The 17541-nt window shown below is 45.2% G+C and overlaps 1 protein-coding gene across 1 annotated transcript in view; it reads left to right on the top strand.

Moving 5' to 3' along the window:
* Positions 1-17541, top strand: part of CNTNAP2 (contactin associated protein 2) — a 1119417-nt gene that overhangs the window by 575172 nt on the left and 526704 nt on the right. Inside the window, exon 8 of the mRNA XM_082192749.1 lies at positions 1795-2059. Within this exon, the coding sequence (XP_082048875.1) occupies positions 1795-2059 (265 nt within the window). The remainder of the gene's footprint in view (positions 1-1794; positions 2060-17541) is intronic.

Below are 17541 nucleotides of genomic sequence, written 5' to 3'. Positions count from 1 at the left end.
TATGTCCAGAAGAGAGCGCAATGGAGATGCTTCCTCTAACCCATCACCATGTATTAAAAAGAATGGCATGACCTGCTCATGGCGTTGCATCTTTGGCCACAACGTCCGCAGCATTAGCTGCAACACTAAACTCAGGGATGAATATGTGTGAACAGTTTTCCTAGAACTTCACAATGCATGCCTGTACTCCATCCATGACTATTCCTCTCCACTTTCACCACAGGCTTTTTTTTAACTGAGCAAGAGCACACTCCTTCAAAAATGTCCAGACACCTTCTTGCATAAAGAATGAAGTGGGCAGATCAGCTCTGAGGGATCTTCTTTTTAAAATAAAAAACCCTTCCATTATTTCATTGTTTGTAAAATGGGAATAAATTTCATTTCCTTTCCACATTTCTCTGTACCTTATCATGGGCACCTGGCTTTGAAAAAGTCATGCATAGATCCAATAGTGTCGACAGATTTTCTGCTCATATTAATTTTTCCAATTTTCTGTAAGAGGAAGGAGGACCATGAGGGACAGGGCAGAGGAAAGAAGCAAAATTAAGGCAAGAGGCAGCTATGCTACAGAGGGCAAGGAATGGGCTGGGGATGAGAAAATAAAAGGAGATTATTCAGGGGGCTATGCTTATTAATGTTGGGTATATTTGTGGAATTTTCTGGATCATCGTAGAAATGCTAACTAGATGTGGGCTCCTCCTGACTCCTACTGCTTTCAGCCTACATTGGTCCTCATCCATGCACATTGGGGAGGAGGGAACAGGGGTAGGCAACATTATGGCTTTGTGGGACTACCTACCTGCCATTCTTCTGACATCATAATGGTTTCAGGTCAGGGGCATAGAAGGGGGGCGGTGGGGGCAGTCTGTCCCAGGTGTCATCCCTGAGGGGGGTGACAAAAAGGCACATTGTGGGGGGCTTGCCCCGCCCCCCGCACAGCTCTCCCCCCCCCCCCGGTGCACGGTGTGGCTGCCGCTCCGGGCTTCCATGCAGCTAACTCTGCCACTGTGTCAGGTGACTGATGGTTGATCCCATCTGCTCCTCAAAGTTGGCCCATGGGGGTGGGAATGACCAAGCAGGACTGGACTCCCCACACAACAGCTGATGCGCAGAGTTCACTCCTGCATTGTGCAGCAGTTGAGCATGCCTGCCAGCTGCCCTTAGGGAACTAGCTTGCGCCCCAGAATCAAGCAAGATTGACCTCTGTGCACCATTTGATGCGTGGGGAGTTCAATCTTGCTTTCCAGATGCAGGATCTATGCCACACCTGACATCACATGTGGCATGAGGGATTGGGCCAGTGGGTGTGGTTTTGGGAGAATGTCCTTGTGGGCCAATGGGAAGGTCCTGGTCGGCCAAATTAGCCACAGGTCAGAAGTTCCCACCCTTACGTACAGGACTGTTGGAAAGATTGCAAATAAATACGGCATGTGTAGCACTCTGAGCTCTTCAAGTTGCCAAGCACACACACATGCAGGATATGTTATTTTACTTTGCATTCCAAGGTTGTTACTAAATTTTGAAATTAGGAGCAAGTTTAGATTTCTTGCGCACAAGGAATCCTGTGGGAAGTGAGCAGATTTTATACATTTCTCAAGGATGTTCAGTAACTTTCATACATCCCTCAGTAGATCAACATGCTCTCTTTTGAACATTGTTTTACTGGATTCAGGAGGAAATTTTAAGGTCTCTAAAAACTGGGGGTTTTTTTAGAAATATGCCACATTTCTCAAGTTGTTTTTATTTTTGGTGTGTGTGTGTTACTGTTTTTGCTTCTGTTTTTGTTTTTAATAGGGGAATTTAAGCTTCTCTTGCGTGGAGCCCCATACAGTGCCCGTCTTTTTCAATGCTACCAGTTTCCTGGAAGTGCCGGGTCGTCCAAATCAGGACATGTTTTCAGTCAGCTTTCAATTTCGGACTTGGAATCCCAATGGACTTCTGCTGTTCAGCAATTTTGCTGAAGGACTGGGCACCACAGAGATTGACCTGATAGAAGGCAAAGTCAGTGTCCATATCAATGTCACTGGAGTCAAGAAAAGTCAAATAGACATATCTTCAGGTGAGCTCCATAAACTCTAGATACTGATTTTCTTAAAGTCCAGTCATTTTGCTTTTGCAATTTGGAGCTATTTCTCCATGTGGATTTGTGCTGTAAGGAGACACTGCTTTGGTTGTGGTGGACAAACTGCAATTTTGCATTTGAATTATCGTGGGTTTTTTTGTCTATAAGACACCCCCATGTATAAGGCACACCCTATTTTGAGGAACTCTGATTTAAGAAAATAGGGGGAGATGGCCCCGTGTATAAGACACTCCCTAATTTTTGACATTTTTTTAAAAGGAAAAAACCCGTGTCTTATACACGGAAAAATACGGTAGCTGGTTGCAAAGGCCTCAGTGGTATCGCAGTTGGAAGGAAACTACCAGGAGAATTCTGAAGTGGATGCATTATTTACTAAAATTGGAATTCATATGTTACCTGAATTTAGTATCCTGTATCAGAAACTGTGCAGTGCAGCACAGAAGAGGGGAGATCGAAATTGATTCCTCCCTGGCCCTAGAGGGGTGTGTGAGTTTGTGTGCTTTATATGTTATTCTGAAGTGAGAAGCTTCAGGGCAACAGCAATTGTTGCCATTATTAATGTATTTATAATGCAATATTGATGTACACAGCGCCTTATAGAGTAACAGAACCAAATGCTAAGCAGACAGCTGCTCCATGGAGCTTACATTGTAAATTTTGACATTGGGGAAGACCACAGTGTGAGAGAAGGAACGACAGGAGACATTTTATTTAACATTTTCTAAATACAATAAACAACAATATAATGGAGCAGAGGAAGAGTAGAGATTGCTCACCAGCTCGCCAAGGACTATGAAACTGCTTAAAAAGAAAACATAGCATTTCTTTCCTCTGTTAGTTCAGCAGAATGGGATAGCCGTTTCACCTGTATATCACCGCAAGATCAGTTTAAGTTTGGTGCTGGGAATATCAGATCTTTTGATATGCTTTATACCAGGCATAGGCAAACTCGGCCCTCCAGATGTTTTGAGACTACAGTTCCCATCATCACTGACCACTGGTCCTGTTAGCTAGGGATGATGGGAGTTGTAGTTCCAAAACATCTGGAGTGCTGAGTTTGCCTATGCCTGCTTTATACATTTCTCATCTTGATAGCTGTTATTTGCCAGGAGCTTGAGAGACGGAATCATGAGTTGTCTTGGCCAATGTGACCATCCATAGGGAAGCACTTTTTAGTCCCACTTCAATGGGATCGCTGCTGGCTGTGAGGGTGAAGGACCTCTGTGCAGGGAAGCGGGTGACTTGGGCAGTGGGGTGCTCATTTTACTAACAGCTTGGTATTATTTATTTCTTTATTTGCCCCACCCTTTTCCCTGATGGGAGTGTTTAAAGTGAAAATGACCTCTCTCTCTCTCTCTCTCTCTCTCTCTCTCTCTCTCTCTCTCTCTCGTCTCATTCATCACCATCACCCTTCCAGTTCTAGGTGTATTTTGAGTGTAGAGATAATATTGTTGTACACAGCTTATTCACTTCAAAGCCACTTGGGGGAAGGACAATGCAGTGGTACCTCGGGTTACAGATGCTTCAGGTTACAGTCTCCGCTAACCCAGAAATAATACCTTGGGTTAAGAACTTGGCTTCAGGATGAGAACAGAAATCCTGCAGCGGCCGCATGACAGCAGTGGGAGGCCCCATTAGCTAAAGTGGTGCTTCAGGTTAAGAACGGACCTCCGGAATGAATTAAATTCTTAACCCGAGGTGCCACTGTAAGGAGGAATGCTTTTATCTGCAGAAGAATCCCATTCTCAGATTAAGAATTTCCCACTCCTTTGCCCATCATTGTTGTTTGCAGAATGGCAAGAGGCTAATGCTGGTAACATTTTCATCAGGAAGACAGTGGTGCATGCGATTCCTTTACATGAATATTATGTCTTATATTTTCACTTACTGGAGGAGTGTTTGAATGGACACGTGCAAAGCAGACAGGAGCCCCGTGATTTTTAAACCTCAAATAAAGCAGAAGAGTTGTGAACTAAGAAGTGGGGACAGCACAAACTAGGGTGCTGCTCAAACACAGGGGCAGTTTTAAAGCTTTTATTTGGAATGGCAGCTACTCTACCTCACCATGGGTCCCTTGATAGTAGCACCTTCTGACACACGAGGAGCCTGTTACCAGAAAGAAAATTGGGTGGTAACTTCTACTCAGAGTAGGCCCACTGAAATTTATGAGCACAACTAATTTAGGTCTATTAATATCCCCAGGTCCATTCTGTGTAAAACCTCACTGAATACCACCCATTGTCCCTTCCCCATGTGAGAGTAGGTGCTTTCTCATATGGGAAGGAGATGCTGAACTCCACCAAAGATGTTTTAGCAATTTAATGTTTTATGCCCAAGATCTTAAACATGAAGTAATTATTTTAAAAAATACATTCAGTAATTACATTTCTTCCTGTTGAAACAATACATACTTTTCTTGTGACAGGGGTACGTAAAAATTAAAATAAATTGGTAAAATAAGGGCATGAGCAAGCCCTTAATTTAATCATATTTAATTCTGATTAATAACTGGAATGTTTTCTAATTGGGAGAGGCTATGCAATTTTGAATCTTTTATTAGAGTCCAAGCCCATGCATCTTCCAGAAGACGTGCAAAATGTTTCTCATCAAACTATCCTGTCTATGGTGTCCATGGAAGATGTGAAGTAGCTGACATATTCATAGCTTGCCAGAGCCTTTGAGAGAGGGCAGAGTTTGCCTTTGCTGCTCTGACCTGACATGCTAGTTTCTCAGCCAATTCTCAGACCACACTCTGTTACACCAAGAATCAATGCTCAGCCCATTGCCAGTTTTCCAGCTTCTGGCTATCTCTGTGTTCTTTATATAAAACATGGTAATGATTTACTGAATGTATAAATTGTTCAGGTGGTGGTAGAAACCCACTTAACAGGCACAGGAAAATGTGGTGCGACCTTTTAGAGTAACCAGATGAGATTTTGTTGTCTAGCAGGACAGGTGGCTGTTTGTTATTTACCGTTGTGGCAATTGTTTATATACTTGTTCTTTTTTATTATTAAAAAAGAGGGGGGACACAGAGTCGTTGTTGAGTTGTTATGAGCCCCCATTCTCCTCATAAAGCGACAATTCCCAGAGTTCCAACATGGACATGGTTTGTTGTTGTTTTTTGGAGGGGTTGTGCATACAACGCCCCTTTGTACATATGATTACATGGGTCAGTTCCTGCTATTCTTAAAACTGCCTTTGCCTAGTGTCCCAGAGGTCCCACGTTTGGAAGCTTCTCCAAGCTCCTTTGCAGTGTTAAAGGAAGAAAAAAGGGAGACCAAGCCTGAGGGTCCCTTCATCTGTCTTGATTTGTGTGAGGTATTTTGTGACTGTTTCAATGCACTGATTTTTTTTTTTTTAGGATTTCCCCAGAATTATCCTAATAAAAAAATCTACACATACAAAGAGTAGGGTGCACTTGAAAAGCTCCTCCTGTGGCTGGCCTGGGAGTTCCCTTCATCTCTGTCTCCTCCCTCACGGATGAGGGTAAAGGAAGAGCACTGCGTAGACCACACTGAGCTCCTTGGAGGGAGGGAGGAATAAACATGCAAATAACCGTCTTTCAGGAGTAGAAAATGTCTCCACCCTGTTCAGCTTTCTTATTGAAAAGGAATTCTCACAGGCCATAGTGAATATTCTGAGAGTTTGCTAATACGGAGTGTAAATCCCAAGGATGAGACGTTGTGCTTTAGTCCTTAGCAGCTTACCAGATCTGTTTTTCCAACTTCTAAAACCTCCCACTATTAAATTTATTTCTTATGCTTGAAGCCTTTCAAAGCTTCTCATCTTCCCTTAGTGAAAGTCTCATTCTAGTTTATGCTGTCAATCATTAACTTATTTAAACTTGGGATGTGGCATCTTTGTCACTTTGATTTACAGTAGATCATAGAATCATAGAATCATAGAATCATAGAGTTGGAAGAGACCACAAGGGCCATCGAGTCCAACCCCCTGCCAAGCAGGAAACACCATCAGAGCACTCCTGACATATGGTTGTCAAGCCTCTGCTTAAAGACCTCCAAAGTAGGAGACTCCACCCCATAAATCTGCTTTCTGCCTAATGTGCGTTTCTTAGTGCTTCCCATGCCTCAAGAGCCAGTGTGGTGTAGTGGTTAAGAGCGGTGGACTTGTAATCTGGGGAACCGGGTTCGCGTCTCCGCTCCTCCACATGGAGCTGCTGGGTGACCTTGGGCTAGTCACACTTCTTTGAAGTCTCTTAGCCCCACTCACCTCACAGAGTGTTTGTTGTGGGGGAGGAAGGGAAAGGATAATGTTAGCCACTTTGAGACTCCTTCGGGTAGTGATAAAGCGGGATATCAAATCCAAACTCTTCCTCCCTTCTTCTTCTTCTTCTTCTTCTTCTTCTTCTTCTTCTTCTTCTTTTTCTTCTTCTTCTTCTTCTTCTTCTTCTTCTTCTTCTTCTTCTTCTTCTTCTCCACATTTCATTGGATGCCACTCATTTGCATTTAAGACCACAAATTTAAGATAATTGAATTGAAAGACTAAAAATTCACGGTACTGCTCAAGCTATATTATCTAATGGAAATGGGTGGAAAACATTTTCACTTGCATTATTAAGAGGCAGCCTAGTTGGGAGGCTAAATTTATCGGGACGTGTCTGGCCTGCTCCCTTCACACACACAAGTTGAGAATTCAGCTTCTATCTGTTGGTGACTGCTGTCACGAAATTAAAAGACGCCTGCTTCTTGGGAGAAAAGCAATGACAAACCTAGACAGCATCTTAAAAAGCAGAGACATCACCTTGCCAACAAAGGTCCGTATAGTTAAAGCTATGGTTTTCCCAGTAGTAATGTATGGAAGTGAGAGCTGGACCATAAAAGTAGTGATGTATGGAAGTGAGAGCTGGACCATAAAGAAGTCTGATCGCCGAAGAGTTGATGCTTTTGAATTATGGTGCTGGAGGAGACTCTTGAGGGTCCCATGGACTGCAAGAAGATCAAACCTATCCATTCTGAAGGAAATCAGCCCTGAGTGGTCACTGGAAGGACAGATCGTGAAGCTGAGGCTCCAATACTTTGGCCAGCTCATGAGAAGAGAAGACTCCCTAGAAAAGACCCTGATGTTGGGAAAGATGGAGGGCACAAGGAGAAGGGGAGGACAGAGGACGAGATGGTTGGACAGTGTTGTCAAAGCTACTAGCATGAGTTTGACCAAAGTGCTGGAGGCAGTGGAAGACAGGAGTGCCTGGTGTGCTCTGGTCCATAGGGTCACAAAGAGTCGGACATGACTAAACTAAACAACAACAACCTGTTGGTGAGATCCAAGAGAGATGACCCTCTTGCTGCTTCTTCCACTTTCTGGGAAATGAAATTGTCAGCAAGGCAGTTAAGGAATTGGTTGGACCTTAGATTCTTGGCAAAGCTTGAGTTCCCACACATATCTGGATAGCTGAAGTCTCCCATGACTGCTATATCTGTCCTTTTTGAGTGCTTGGCAATATGCTAGGAAGGTATCCTCCCTGATTTGTTTGGAGAGAAACTATGAGCCTGGGTTCAGACAACACAGCAAGCTAAACTCTGCTTATTTAATGTGTAACAGGAGCAAGAGAAGAGTCAACCAGCACAACGTTCCTTCATATTAAACCATAGTTCATTTTAAACTATAGTTTTATGTGATGTGCAAATGAGGTGAACTTCCCAAGCAGTCCACATCTCCATCCCCACTTCCTTTGTAGCTTCCTTTAGTTGTGACTTTCAATGCACTGCAAAGCCATAAAAAATCCTGAATTTTGTTGAGTATATGTTAAGCTCCTACAGTAATGGTGAATAGGGGTTGTTTGGGGTATAGTTGTTACCAGGACAATATTGTATCTGTGACTATATTCTTAGAAAGGTGAATTAGAACCATAGGTGTCACAAGTGGTTAAGTAACTTGCAAAAGCAATGGCTTTGTTAAAAATAAAGAAGCTGCATAGCCTGAATTAAATGGTGAAATTGGGATTATTTGTGAACCAGCTTCTATTACAGGAACAAAAGTGTAGCACATTGAAATGATAATTGTGTTGTTGATTTTTTTTAAAAAAAAGCTCTTTGAAGGTTGTTTGCATTTGTGTAGACTGCTGTTAACTTTGCCCTTTAAATTCCATCAATTCCCATAATAATGGAATATTGATGGAACTGATGAACAGCTCCAAAAGAGACTTCTTAAATCAGTCCTATATTTGTAAAATTGTGGCTACATAATGCTGAAAATTTACTTCTAATGCACTTTTATTAATGGAATCATAGAACCACAGAGTTGGAAGGGACCCCAAGGTGTATCTAATACAACTCCCTGCTATGCAGCTAAAGCATCCATCCAGTGGCCATCCAACCTCTGCTTAAAAACCCCTAAGAAAGGGGAGTCCACAACCTCCCGTGGGAAATCGTTCAACTGTCGAACTGCTTTTACTGTCAGGAGGTTTTCCCTTATGTTTTGTTGTAATCTCCTTTCTTGTAACCTGAAGTCATTGCGTGGACAGGCGGAGTCCCCAGAACCCCTGCGGTCCCCCCCGTCATGTGAAATAACGACTCATGACAACGTGCTATGGGATTAAATTGGCCACAACTTTATTAACTTTCAAATGTGGGTAGACCTTGGCTCAGGCATTGGGCGTTCTCCCTCCCCAGTCCCCAGCCGGGGACCTAGGGAGCATCAGGGTTATCCAGTGTGTGTGTGGGGAATGGGCCGGCTCTGGAGAACATATGTTCAAGCAGAGATAGCCGCCCCCATTACGCCGCCGCCGCAGGGGAGAGCAATGACGACCTTTCGGCGTACGGCCAAAGCCTCCCTTCAGAAAACCCTTTTAACGGGGAACCCTGATATCGCCGCCGCAAAGAGGAAGATGGACTAAAGGATTCTGCCCAAGGCCTGATACCGCCAAAGTTGTGACGTTTTGCTACGGGAAAGGCGAAACCTGCCAATGCAGGGAAATTCCTTTCCGGCCCTTTAACAGCGACCTTAACGTAGCAGCGCCCGCATACCTGTGAAGAAAAGTTAACCTGCAAAACCTGTGAAGAAAAGTTAACCTGCAAAATAAGACCTTAACTGAGGGTGGGTAGGGTGGGAGAAGCTCTGGAGCCAAGTGAGGATTCCCAGGTAAGATCCTCCCTCTATTGTGTGGGCAGGTAATCCCTCCCCTACCTGGCCTGGTCTCCTTGGCAACGCTTCCCCCAGGTGGGATTGGACAACTGACTGAGGTAGGCGGAGACCTCCAGGTATCCCACCTGAGGGAAGGCAAAGCCAAGCCTATGCTGTTGGAGCCGCTCCAGATCTAGGGGCTGCGCGCGTCCACGCAAAGGGCGCCCCCCGTTTTAAGCGGGGAGTGGTCATTAGATTCACTCCCCCAGAGCAGGAGAAAACAAGCCCTTAAGATATTTGAAGATGGCTATCATATCTCCTTTCAGTCTCCTCTTTTCCAGGCTAAACATACCCAGCTCCTTCAGGTGCTCCTTGTAAGGCTTAGATTCCAGATCCTGGATCATCTTGGTTTCCCTCCTCTGCACACATTCCAGCTTGTCAATATCTATCTTAAATTGTGGTGCCCAGAATTGGACACAGTATTCCAAGTGTGGTCTGGCTAAGACACAATAGAGTGGTACTATTGCTTCCCTTGATCTGGACACTAGACTTCTGTTGATGCAGCCTAGAATAGCATTGGATTTCTTTTATAAAGACGTTGAACAACAATGGGCCCCATTCCAGAACCCTGGAGCACCCCACTTGTCCCCCTTTTTTCAGGATGACGAGGAACTCTTAATGAGTACTCTTTGTGTTCAGTCAGTCAACCAGCTACAAATCCACTTAACAGTTACCTCATTCAACGCACATTTTACCAGCTTCCTCACAAGAATATCATGGGGAACTTTGTCAAAAGTCTTACTGAAATCACGATACACTATGTCCATAGCATCCCCCTGGGGGGGGGGGGGATTACCAAGCATGTAACTCCATCAAAAAGAGAAATCAGATTCATCTAGCACTACAGTGGTGCCTCGCAAGACGAAATTAATTCGTTCCGCAAGTCTCTTCGTCTTGCGGTTTTTTCGTCTTGCGATGCACGGTTTCCCATAGGAATGCATTGAAAATCAATTAATGCGTTCCTAGGGAAACCGCCTTCAGACCAGGTCCGGGGACAGTCTGTCCCCGGACCTCTTCTGAAGGCTGGGGGGGGACAAGGGCTTTTCTTTCCACCCCCAGCATTTTAAAAACCCCGGGACAGCGGAGGACTTCTCCGCTGTCCGGGCGATCTTAAAATGCTGGCGGGCGGCATTTTAAAATCGCCCCGGACAGCGGAGGACTTCTCCGCTGTCCGGGGCGATTTAAAAGCCCCTGGAAGGCAGGCAGGCAGGGGGGACAAAGACTTTTGCCCCCCGCCAGCCTTCAGAAGAGGTCCTGGACCTCTTCTGAAGGCGGGTGGGGGGCCAAAGTCTTTGCTCCCCCCCACCTGCCTTCAAAAGGTGTCCCCGCTGCGGCGGGAGGTGTCCCCTGCCCCCCCCGCCCGGCTTCGGAGCACCGGGAGAAGCCATCTCCCCGCAGCCCCTTGCTGCAAAAGACGTCGGGGGAAGCGGGGAAGCGAAGCGCTTCGCTTCCCCGCTTCCCCCGGACGTCTTTTGCAGCAAGGGGCTGCAGGGAGATCGCTATCTCCCCCCAGCCCCTTGCTTCAAAAGAGGTCCGGGGGCAGCGGGAAGCGAAGCGCTTCGCTTCCCCGCTTCCCCCGGACGTCTTTTGCAGCAAGGGGCTGCAGGGAGATTGCTATCGCCCCGCAGCCCCTTGCTTCAAAAGAGAAGACCCGCTGTCCCCGGGGCAAGCTTCGTTTTGCGAAGCAAGCCCATAGGGAAATTCGTCTTGCGAGGCAACTCGAAAATGAAAAAACCTTTCGTTTTGCGAGTTTTTCGTCTCGCGAGGCGTTCGTCTTGCGGGGTACCACTGTACTTATTTTTGAGAAACCCATTCTGGGTCTTAGTAATCAGAGCATCCTTTTCTGAATTATCTGTTTAAGGACCTTCCCTGGTATCGAAGTCAAGCTCACCGGTTTGTAGTTACCTGGGTCTTCCTTTTCTCCCCTTTTTAAGAAGGGGACATTTGTCCACCTCCAGTCTGCAGGGGCCTCACCTGTTCCCCAAGAATTCGCAAAGATTATAGACAGAGGTTCTGAGGTTACACCTGCAAACTCCTTTAGTCCCCTTGGATGCAGCTCATCTGGCCCTGGAGATTCGAATTCATTTAAAGTAGCCAGGTGTTTCCTTACCACCTCTTTTCCTATCTTGGGCTGCAGCTCCCTCCTTACATCATTTATTCTCTTATCACCAGGCTGGGCATTGCTTTGGGGTGAAGACCGAGGCAAAGTAGGTGTTGAGCAGTTCCACCTTCTCCCTGTCACCCAATAGCACTTCTCTGTCTTCTTCACACTGTGGTCTGCGTTCAACCTGGGGATCACAACTTGTTCATGTTTGGTGTGAAATGGTGTGCATAAAAACATGGCTTCTCCAGATCAGGCTATTTGTTCATCTAGCCCAGGGTTGCAGTATCTCTCCAGAATCTTAGGCACAGATCTCTGTTGCCAGATCCTATTCTGAAAACTGGAGATTTAAGCAGGGACCTTTTGCATGCATACAATGTTCTTTGCCATTAAGCTGTGGTTCTTCCCTATGCTTTCATGCCCCTCCTATAGAAGACAATTGTCATATATTTGATATGACTCTCATTTTTGCCTACTCCAACTTTACAAGCACTGCCGCAGAAAGCCACATGAGCTTCCTCTGCCCATCCTCTGGGTCTCATCCTGCCTTAGGGAGAATTCTCATCTCCCTGCAGTGGAAGAGTGAGCTACCCCCCTCTAGCAATCCTAGGAAGTGTGTAGAGAGGAAGCACTGGTCATCTTTGGGGAGCATCTGAAGCACCCCATGGTTAGTTACCCCACAGTGAACCATTTGGAGTTTGCGGGCTGAAAATAGAATCCATTGTTGTATGAATGCAATGCAGCTGTTGTGTAGGTGGAACAATTTGGGCATGGCTATTTCCCCCCCTCCTCCTGTCACTCTGTGTAGTTACTCAGAATTAGATAGATAGATAGATAGATAGATTCTTTATTGTCATTACACAAGTGCAACATTGCACAAAGTGCAACGAAATTGGATGCCATCCCTTAAAACAACAAAAGCAAGACAACAACAACAACCAAACAAACCACATTCCAGCCACACCCACACCACACCCATCAAACTCCCAGGTCACACTAACGAGTTACAGCATTCAAAAGGGCCACAGCTCTTGGATAGAAACTGTTTTTCAGTCTATTTGTCTTTGACTTGATGTTTCTATATCTTCTGCCAGAAGGCAGTAGTGCAAACAGACAGTGTCCCGGGTGAGATGAATCCTGCAGGATGTTATTTGCTTTCCTAAGACAACGGGAACCGTACAGTTCTTCCAAAGATGGGAGAGGATGACCAATAATCCTTTGGGCTGTGGTTATGACCTTCTGGAGCACCTTCCTCTCCCTAGCTGTACAACTGGAGAACCAAGCACAAATACAGTATGTAAGAATGCTCTCTATGGAGCCTCGGTAGAAGGACACCAGCAGTCTCTCACTCAGATTGTTCTTCTTTAAAAGTCTGAGGAAATAAATTCTCTGCTGGGCCTTCTTCACCAGAGCAGTGGTATGTGCGCTCCAAGTCATGCCCTGATCGATAGCTACTCCCAAAAACCTGAATTCTGCCACCCTCTCCACCCGTTCCCCATTGATATACAAGGGCTGAATGTCCGCCTTTTTTTCCCTGTAATCCACCACCAATTCCTTGGTCTTAGCCGTATTAAGAGCCAGATTGTTCTCTCCACACCAAACACAGAGCCGCTCCACCTCGTCCCGATAGGCGGACTCATCCCCTCCTGAAATGAGCCCTACCACCGTAGTGTCATCAGCAAACTTGATGATTTTGTTGCTGGAATAGATGGCTGTACAGTCATACGTATAGATAGTGTAGAGCAGGGGACTCAACACACAACCCTGTGGTGAGCCGGTGTTAAGGCTAAGGGCTGTGGACATGTGTGACCCTACTCTAACCCTCTGGGAACGTTCTGACAAAAAATCCAAAACCCAGAGACAGGTGGAGTTGGAGAGTCCAATCGCCTCTAGCTTGGACACCAGTCTATGGGGGAGGATAGTGTTAAAAGCAGAGCTAAAATCCACAAACAGCAGCCTCACATAACTCCCCGGCTGCTCCAGATGGGACAGAGCAGCATGGAGAGTGGTATTGATGGCGTCTTCTGTGGATCTATTTGCTCTGTATGCAAACTGGTAGTTGTCAAAAGTTGATGGAAGACAATTACAGTGTGGCCTTTGGCAGCTTGGCATTTTCGAATGACATTAATAGAGTTAAAAGTAAACTTTTGTCCTGATTCCTCCTTGAAAGAGCATCACCTTTCTGCTGCATTGTGTTTGCTTTCTGTGCAGTTCACAGAACGAGGAGCCAAAATAGGCCTGCGGAGAAAACAAAGACTCTAGCCTGTTATGTTGGTCTTCAAAAAGATAGTGATTCTTTGCGTGTCGAGGTCCCCAGGTCCACCCCAATAACTCACACATCACACAGAAGTTTTTGTTTAAGATTTTTGGCATAATTTTGGCCATAACTTTATTAAAATACAAATTTGTGAGTGGTTGCGTAGGCATTGGTTGCGACTATCTGCCCCCACCATGGTGGACAGTCTGACATTCCGCACGATGCGGAAGTCAGAATGGGGGAATACACTTGGGGGTTACGCGGAGCAGGGAACCTGCCCTCACCCCAAGTGCAACCAGGAGCTCATTGCTATGGCCCGAGCCCCCTTGACAGAGTGGACAAGCAATAGTTAGCTCCCAATTCCTTTAACGGAATCCCTTGCAGCAGCAGCAGCATTAGAGGGGCAGGCACAGCCAATCCATGCCCCTCAACCAACCAAACCATAAACCAATGCCTAACCGCGAACCTTACAAGTTGTGACGATTTGCTACGCAGTAGGCAAAAACCAAATGGCCCCAGCCAATCAGCCAGATGGACAAAATTCCTACCAGGCCCCCGCTCCAAAGCAGACGACCCCATGACAGGCATAGCAAGGTCAAAGCGAACAACCCTATTCTAGGGAGGGAGGGACGGGCAATCTGATGCACGGGCGAAAAGAGGAAGCTCTAGCCTCGTGCAAGGAGTTTTACTATTTCTGGCTGTCAATCAAAAAATGGCAACATTAACTTCTTCCCAACAACAAGGGAAGCCCCAATCGTATCAGTGGCCAACAATCAATTAGCCCGCCCCCCAACTTTGGAGTGTCCTGGCAGCCCCCACCGCAACACGTGCTCTCCATGAAGGAGAACACGCTTTCTCCTTCTTCTTCCAGACCTCCTTGCACATCTCACCATTTCATTTTGAGATGCTGCTGAAACAGCAGCGTAGATTAACTGAGGTGAAACAGAGAGCCGGAGCTTCTCTGGGTTTCAAAAGCAGATCTGCACAATTGATACTGAGGAAGTTTGCTCACTAACTCTATGTATTTGGTAAGCAGCTAAATTGCCTCACTCTGGAAACGGCCTCTATAAAAATGCACTTTCTTTTAATATCAGAAAGTTGTTGATAAACAAGAACTGCAGTAGGTACGGATCTGGCATATTCTGCTGTGAGAATATTTACTTGCCCAAGACAAAAGAAAGCTAGCCGAAGTTACTGTGCTGGTTTTAGATGTGCAACTTCTACAGCCGCCATTCTTTTAAATGTTGCAGAAGGTGCCCTGCCCCCCACTCAGAATACTGAAAATGCTCATCAAATTCTTACTGTGATGTGTTAGGACTTACAACAGTTCCAAGCTTGTTTTTTTACATTAACCTCTTAATACTACCTTAACCTCTGATTTGCTGCCCATAATGTAGTCAACTTATGCATTAAAACAGACTTCCAGTTTGAGCCTTTAATCTGTTCTACATCAAGAGCCAATCCATGGCCCCCTTAAATGCACTGAATTTATAAACTTTCCTCCATAAAAGGAAATTTCTGTTAACTTTCCTTTTCTAATTTAAACAGTATATGCAAGCTAGACTGAAGATCACCTCATTATGAGGTTAGTCCTGAATTTTACTGTGCCAGCATAAATGGACACAGAGCCTGTCAGTGTATGAATATATAAAGGTATTTTTGAATGACATGAAGAGACGCTTTGGGGAAAGAAGCTTCAAAGCTGGTTCCAGCCAACTATAAGCCCTAGGAGCAAAGTGGCAAAGAAGTGGGAGAGGATTTCTGAAATGATATAAGGTAGATTAGAGAATACAGGTGATGGCTTGAATTTCAGAATATTTCCCTATGATGAAAACTCTGTAAGTAGAAAATAAGCCTAGTAGGCTAGGCTAGAAACATTTCTCCTGAGATGACAATTACATGCTTGCAGGGAGGTGCCCCCCACCATGGACGTCCCAAAATGCTGTCCCCACCTGCTGCCTGAAATGATATAGGCTGTTTTGCGACCCCCCCACCCCCCGATTCTTTGCCACAGCTCCTCTTCACAAAAGCCAGTTATTTAGGCTCTAAGAGAGAGAGAAGCCAAGGACAAACCCTTTGCTCTGATTTCCCCACATTCATTTTCTTGAATGCTGGAGTTCATCATTCTATGGCCATTATTTTCTCCCAAATCCATTGCATTTGCAACCAAATGGCATTTACAGCAGAGTGCCCAAACGATAAGTTCTCCTCTGACAGTTTTCCATATTTGATTCCGAGTCGGTCAGTGAGCTTGTTCTGTCATTTGTGTCATCAAAGGAAGCTTCCTGAGGAAGCTAAGCTCTGAAGAAGGAAGAAGCTGAGGCCTGTGCTCCAGTTATCCTGGAGTGCTCGCTCTTTCTTTCTTTCTCTCCCTCCCTCCCTGCTTTAGAAAGAAATTAGAAGCCAGTCTAGCCAGTCACATATTGGCCATGTGGCAGTCTTGGCTAACTCTGAAGTTGAAGGAGAAGGTCTGCTTCTGACCCATTCAGGAGACTTTCAAAAGATCTAGCTATCAAGAGCTCTTTCCTTAACAAAAGTTGCACTGCCAAGTTTGCAGCCTTTGTCCAAATTCCAGTGTTACAGCCGCATCCTCGTTCTTCTTGCTTCCACTGCACCACCTAGACATGGTGTTCCAGTGATCCTGAGGGTGTGGGATCCCCCAGAGAATCCTCTCTGGCTTCAAAGATCTCACCAGCTAATAATTCATTCAAGTATACATGCTAGAAGCCTGCAGTTCTCTCCCACCCCAACTTTTTTTTAGAAGAAGGCAGGGATTCCCCCCCCTCCACCCCTTTTCTTCCTAATGTCTCAACAAATGAAAATGATTTGTAAAAATGTTACATGGAAAAAATACGAGAGACATTACACATACTTCTGTAAATCAAGAAAATCTTTAATAAAAAATGGGGGGAGATGAAGGCAGGGATTCTCGGGATGCCAAATATGGCACCCCCCCAAAAAAAATACTCTGTTCTGTGCTTGTGGTAAATGGCAGTATGCAGACCACCTGGCCCAAGCCCAGCAGTTTTTATGGGAGCATCTCAGGATTATGGGAATTTTCTCAAGCATGCCTGCCCTCGTTCAAATTAAGCCAATGGTTTTTAAAATGTAATCACCCACTTCTGTTTGTGGTTTTTGAATGCTAAATCCCGATTTTACAGACCTTTTAAAAACAGCTGCGTGGAAACATTCAATAAGCACATCAACTTTTACTGGAAGAAGATTCCAACAAGCTTGAAAGGCTCTTTAATAGTTTTGGAAATCTGTTTTAAATGATAAACAGAACTGCATTTAGTGAAGTTCAGTGGTAATGTTGCTTTTTATGTTAATCACCCTTTAGTTAGCTATAGCTGTGTGCCATACTTTGTATGCACAGCAGCAAATAGCATTTTGTTTGTGTTGCTGTGTAAAGTGATGTTTTCCATGCAGTTATGTTAATTCCGAGCCTTGTTATGCAGAATTGTTACTTATTAAAATTAATCTGCTTTTTCGGGGGGAGGGGAGTAATCATTCATTTGCTACAAGATGAGCACTTGCAAAATCAGCATCAGAAACTGGTGTAATATAATGACATTATTTTATTTTATCTTTACTGCCCTGTTTTCAAATGTAGCTATATTTGTGATTTCATGTCACCTCTGCAAATATCCCACCTTGCTGTCAATTTAAGAAGCCTGCTTCCTAAATGCAATTGAAGGGCAAATGCTAGAAGATTTTATTTCAGGTGGGCAGAAGGTAAGTCAGGATCTGCTGGTAGATCCCTGGGTGAATAAAAGGGCTCTTGAAAGGAAGATCAGAGGAAGATGACTAGGAGTCATTTGTGTGTGGGATAACTGTAGCCTCAGTTCAGTGCTGCTGCTGCTGCTGCAGGGGTCGCCAGTGCTGCAGAACCTGTGTGCACATGCGCCTGCAAAACCCTTCCCTGGTGCGCGCAGGGTCCCCTCAGGTCCCCTCCCT

The sequence above is a fragment of the Podarcis vaucheri genome, assembly GCF_965113315.1.
Source record: "Podarcis vaucheri genome assembly, chromosome: 12".
Lineage (NCBI taxonomy): Eukaryota > Metazoa > Chordata > Lepidosauria > Squamata > Lacertidae > Podarcis > Podarcis vaucheri.
Note: the sequence above shows the minus strand (reverse complement) of the source record. Positions and strands in the feature narration are given on the sequence as shown.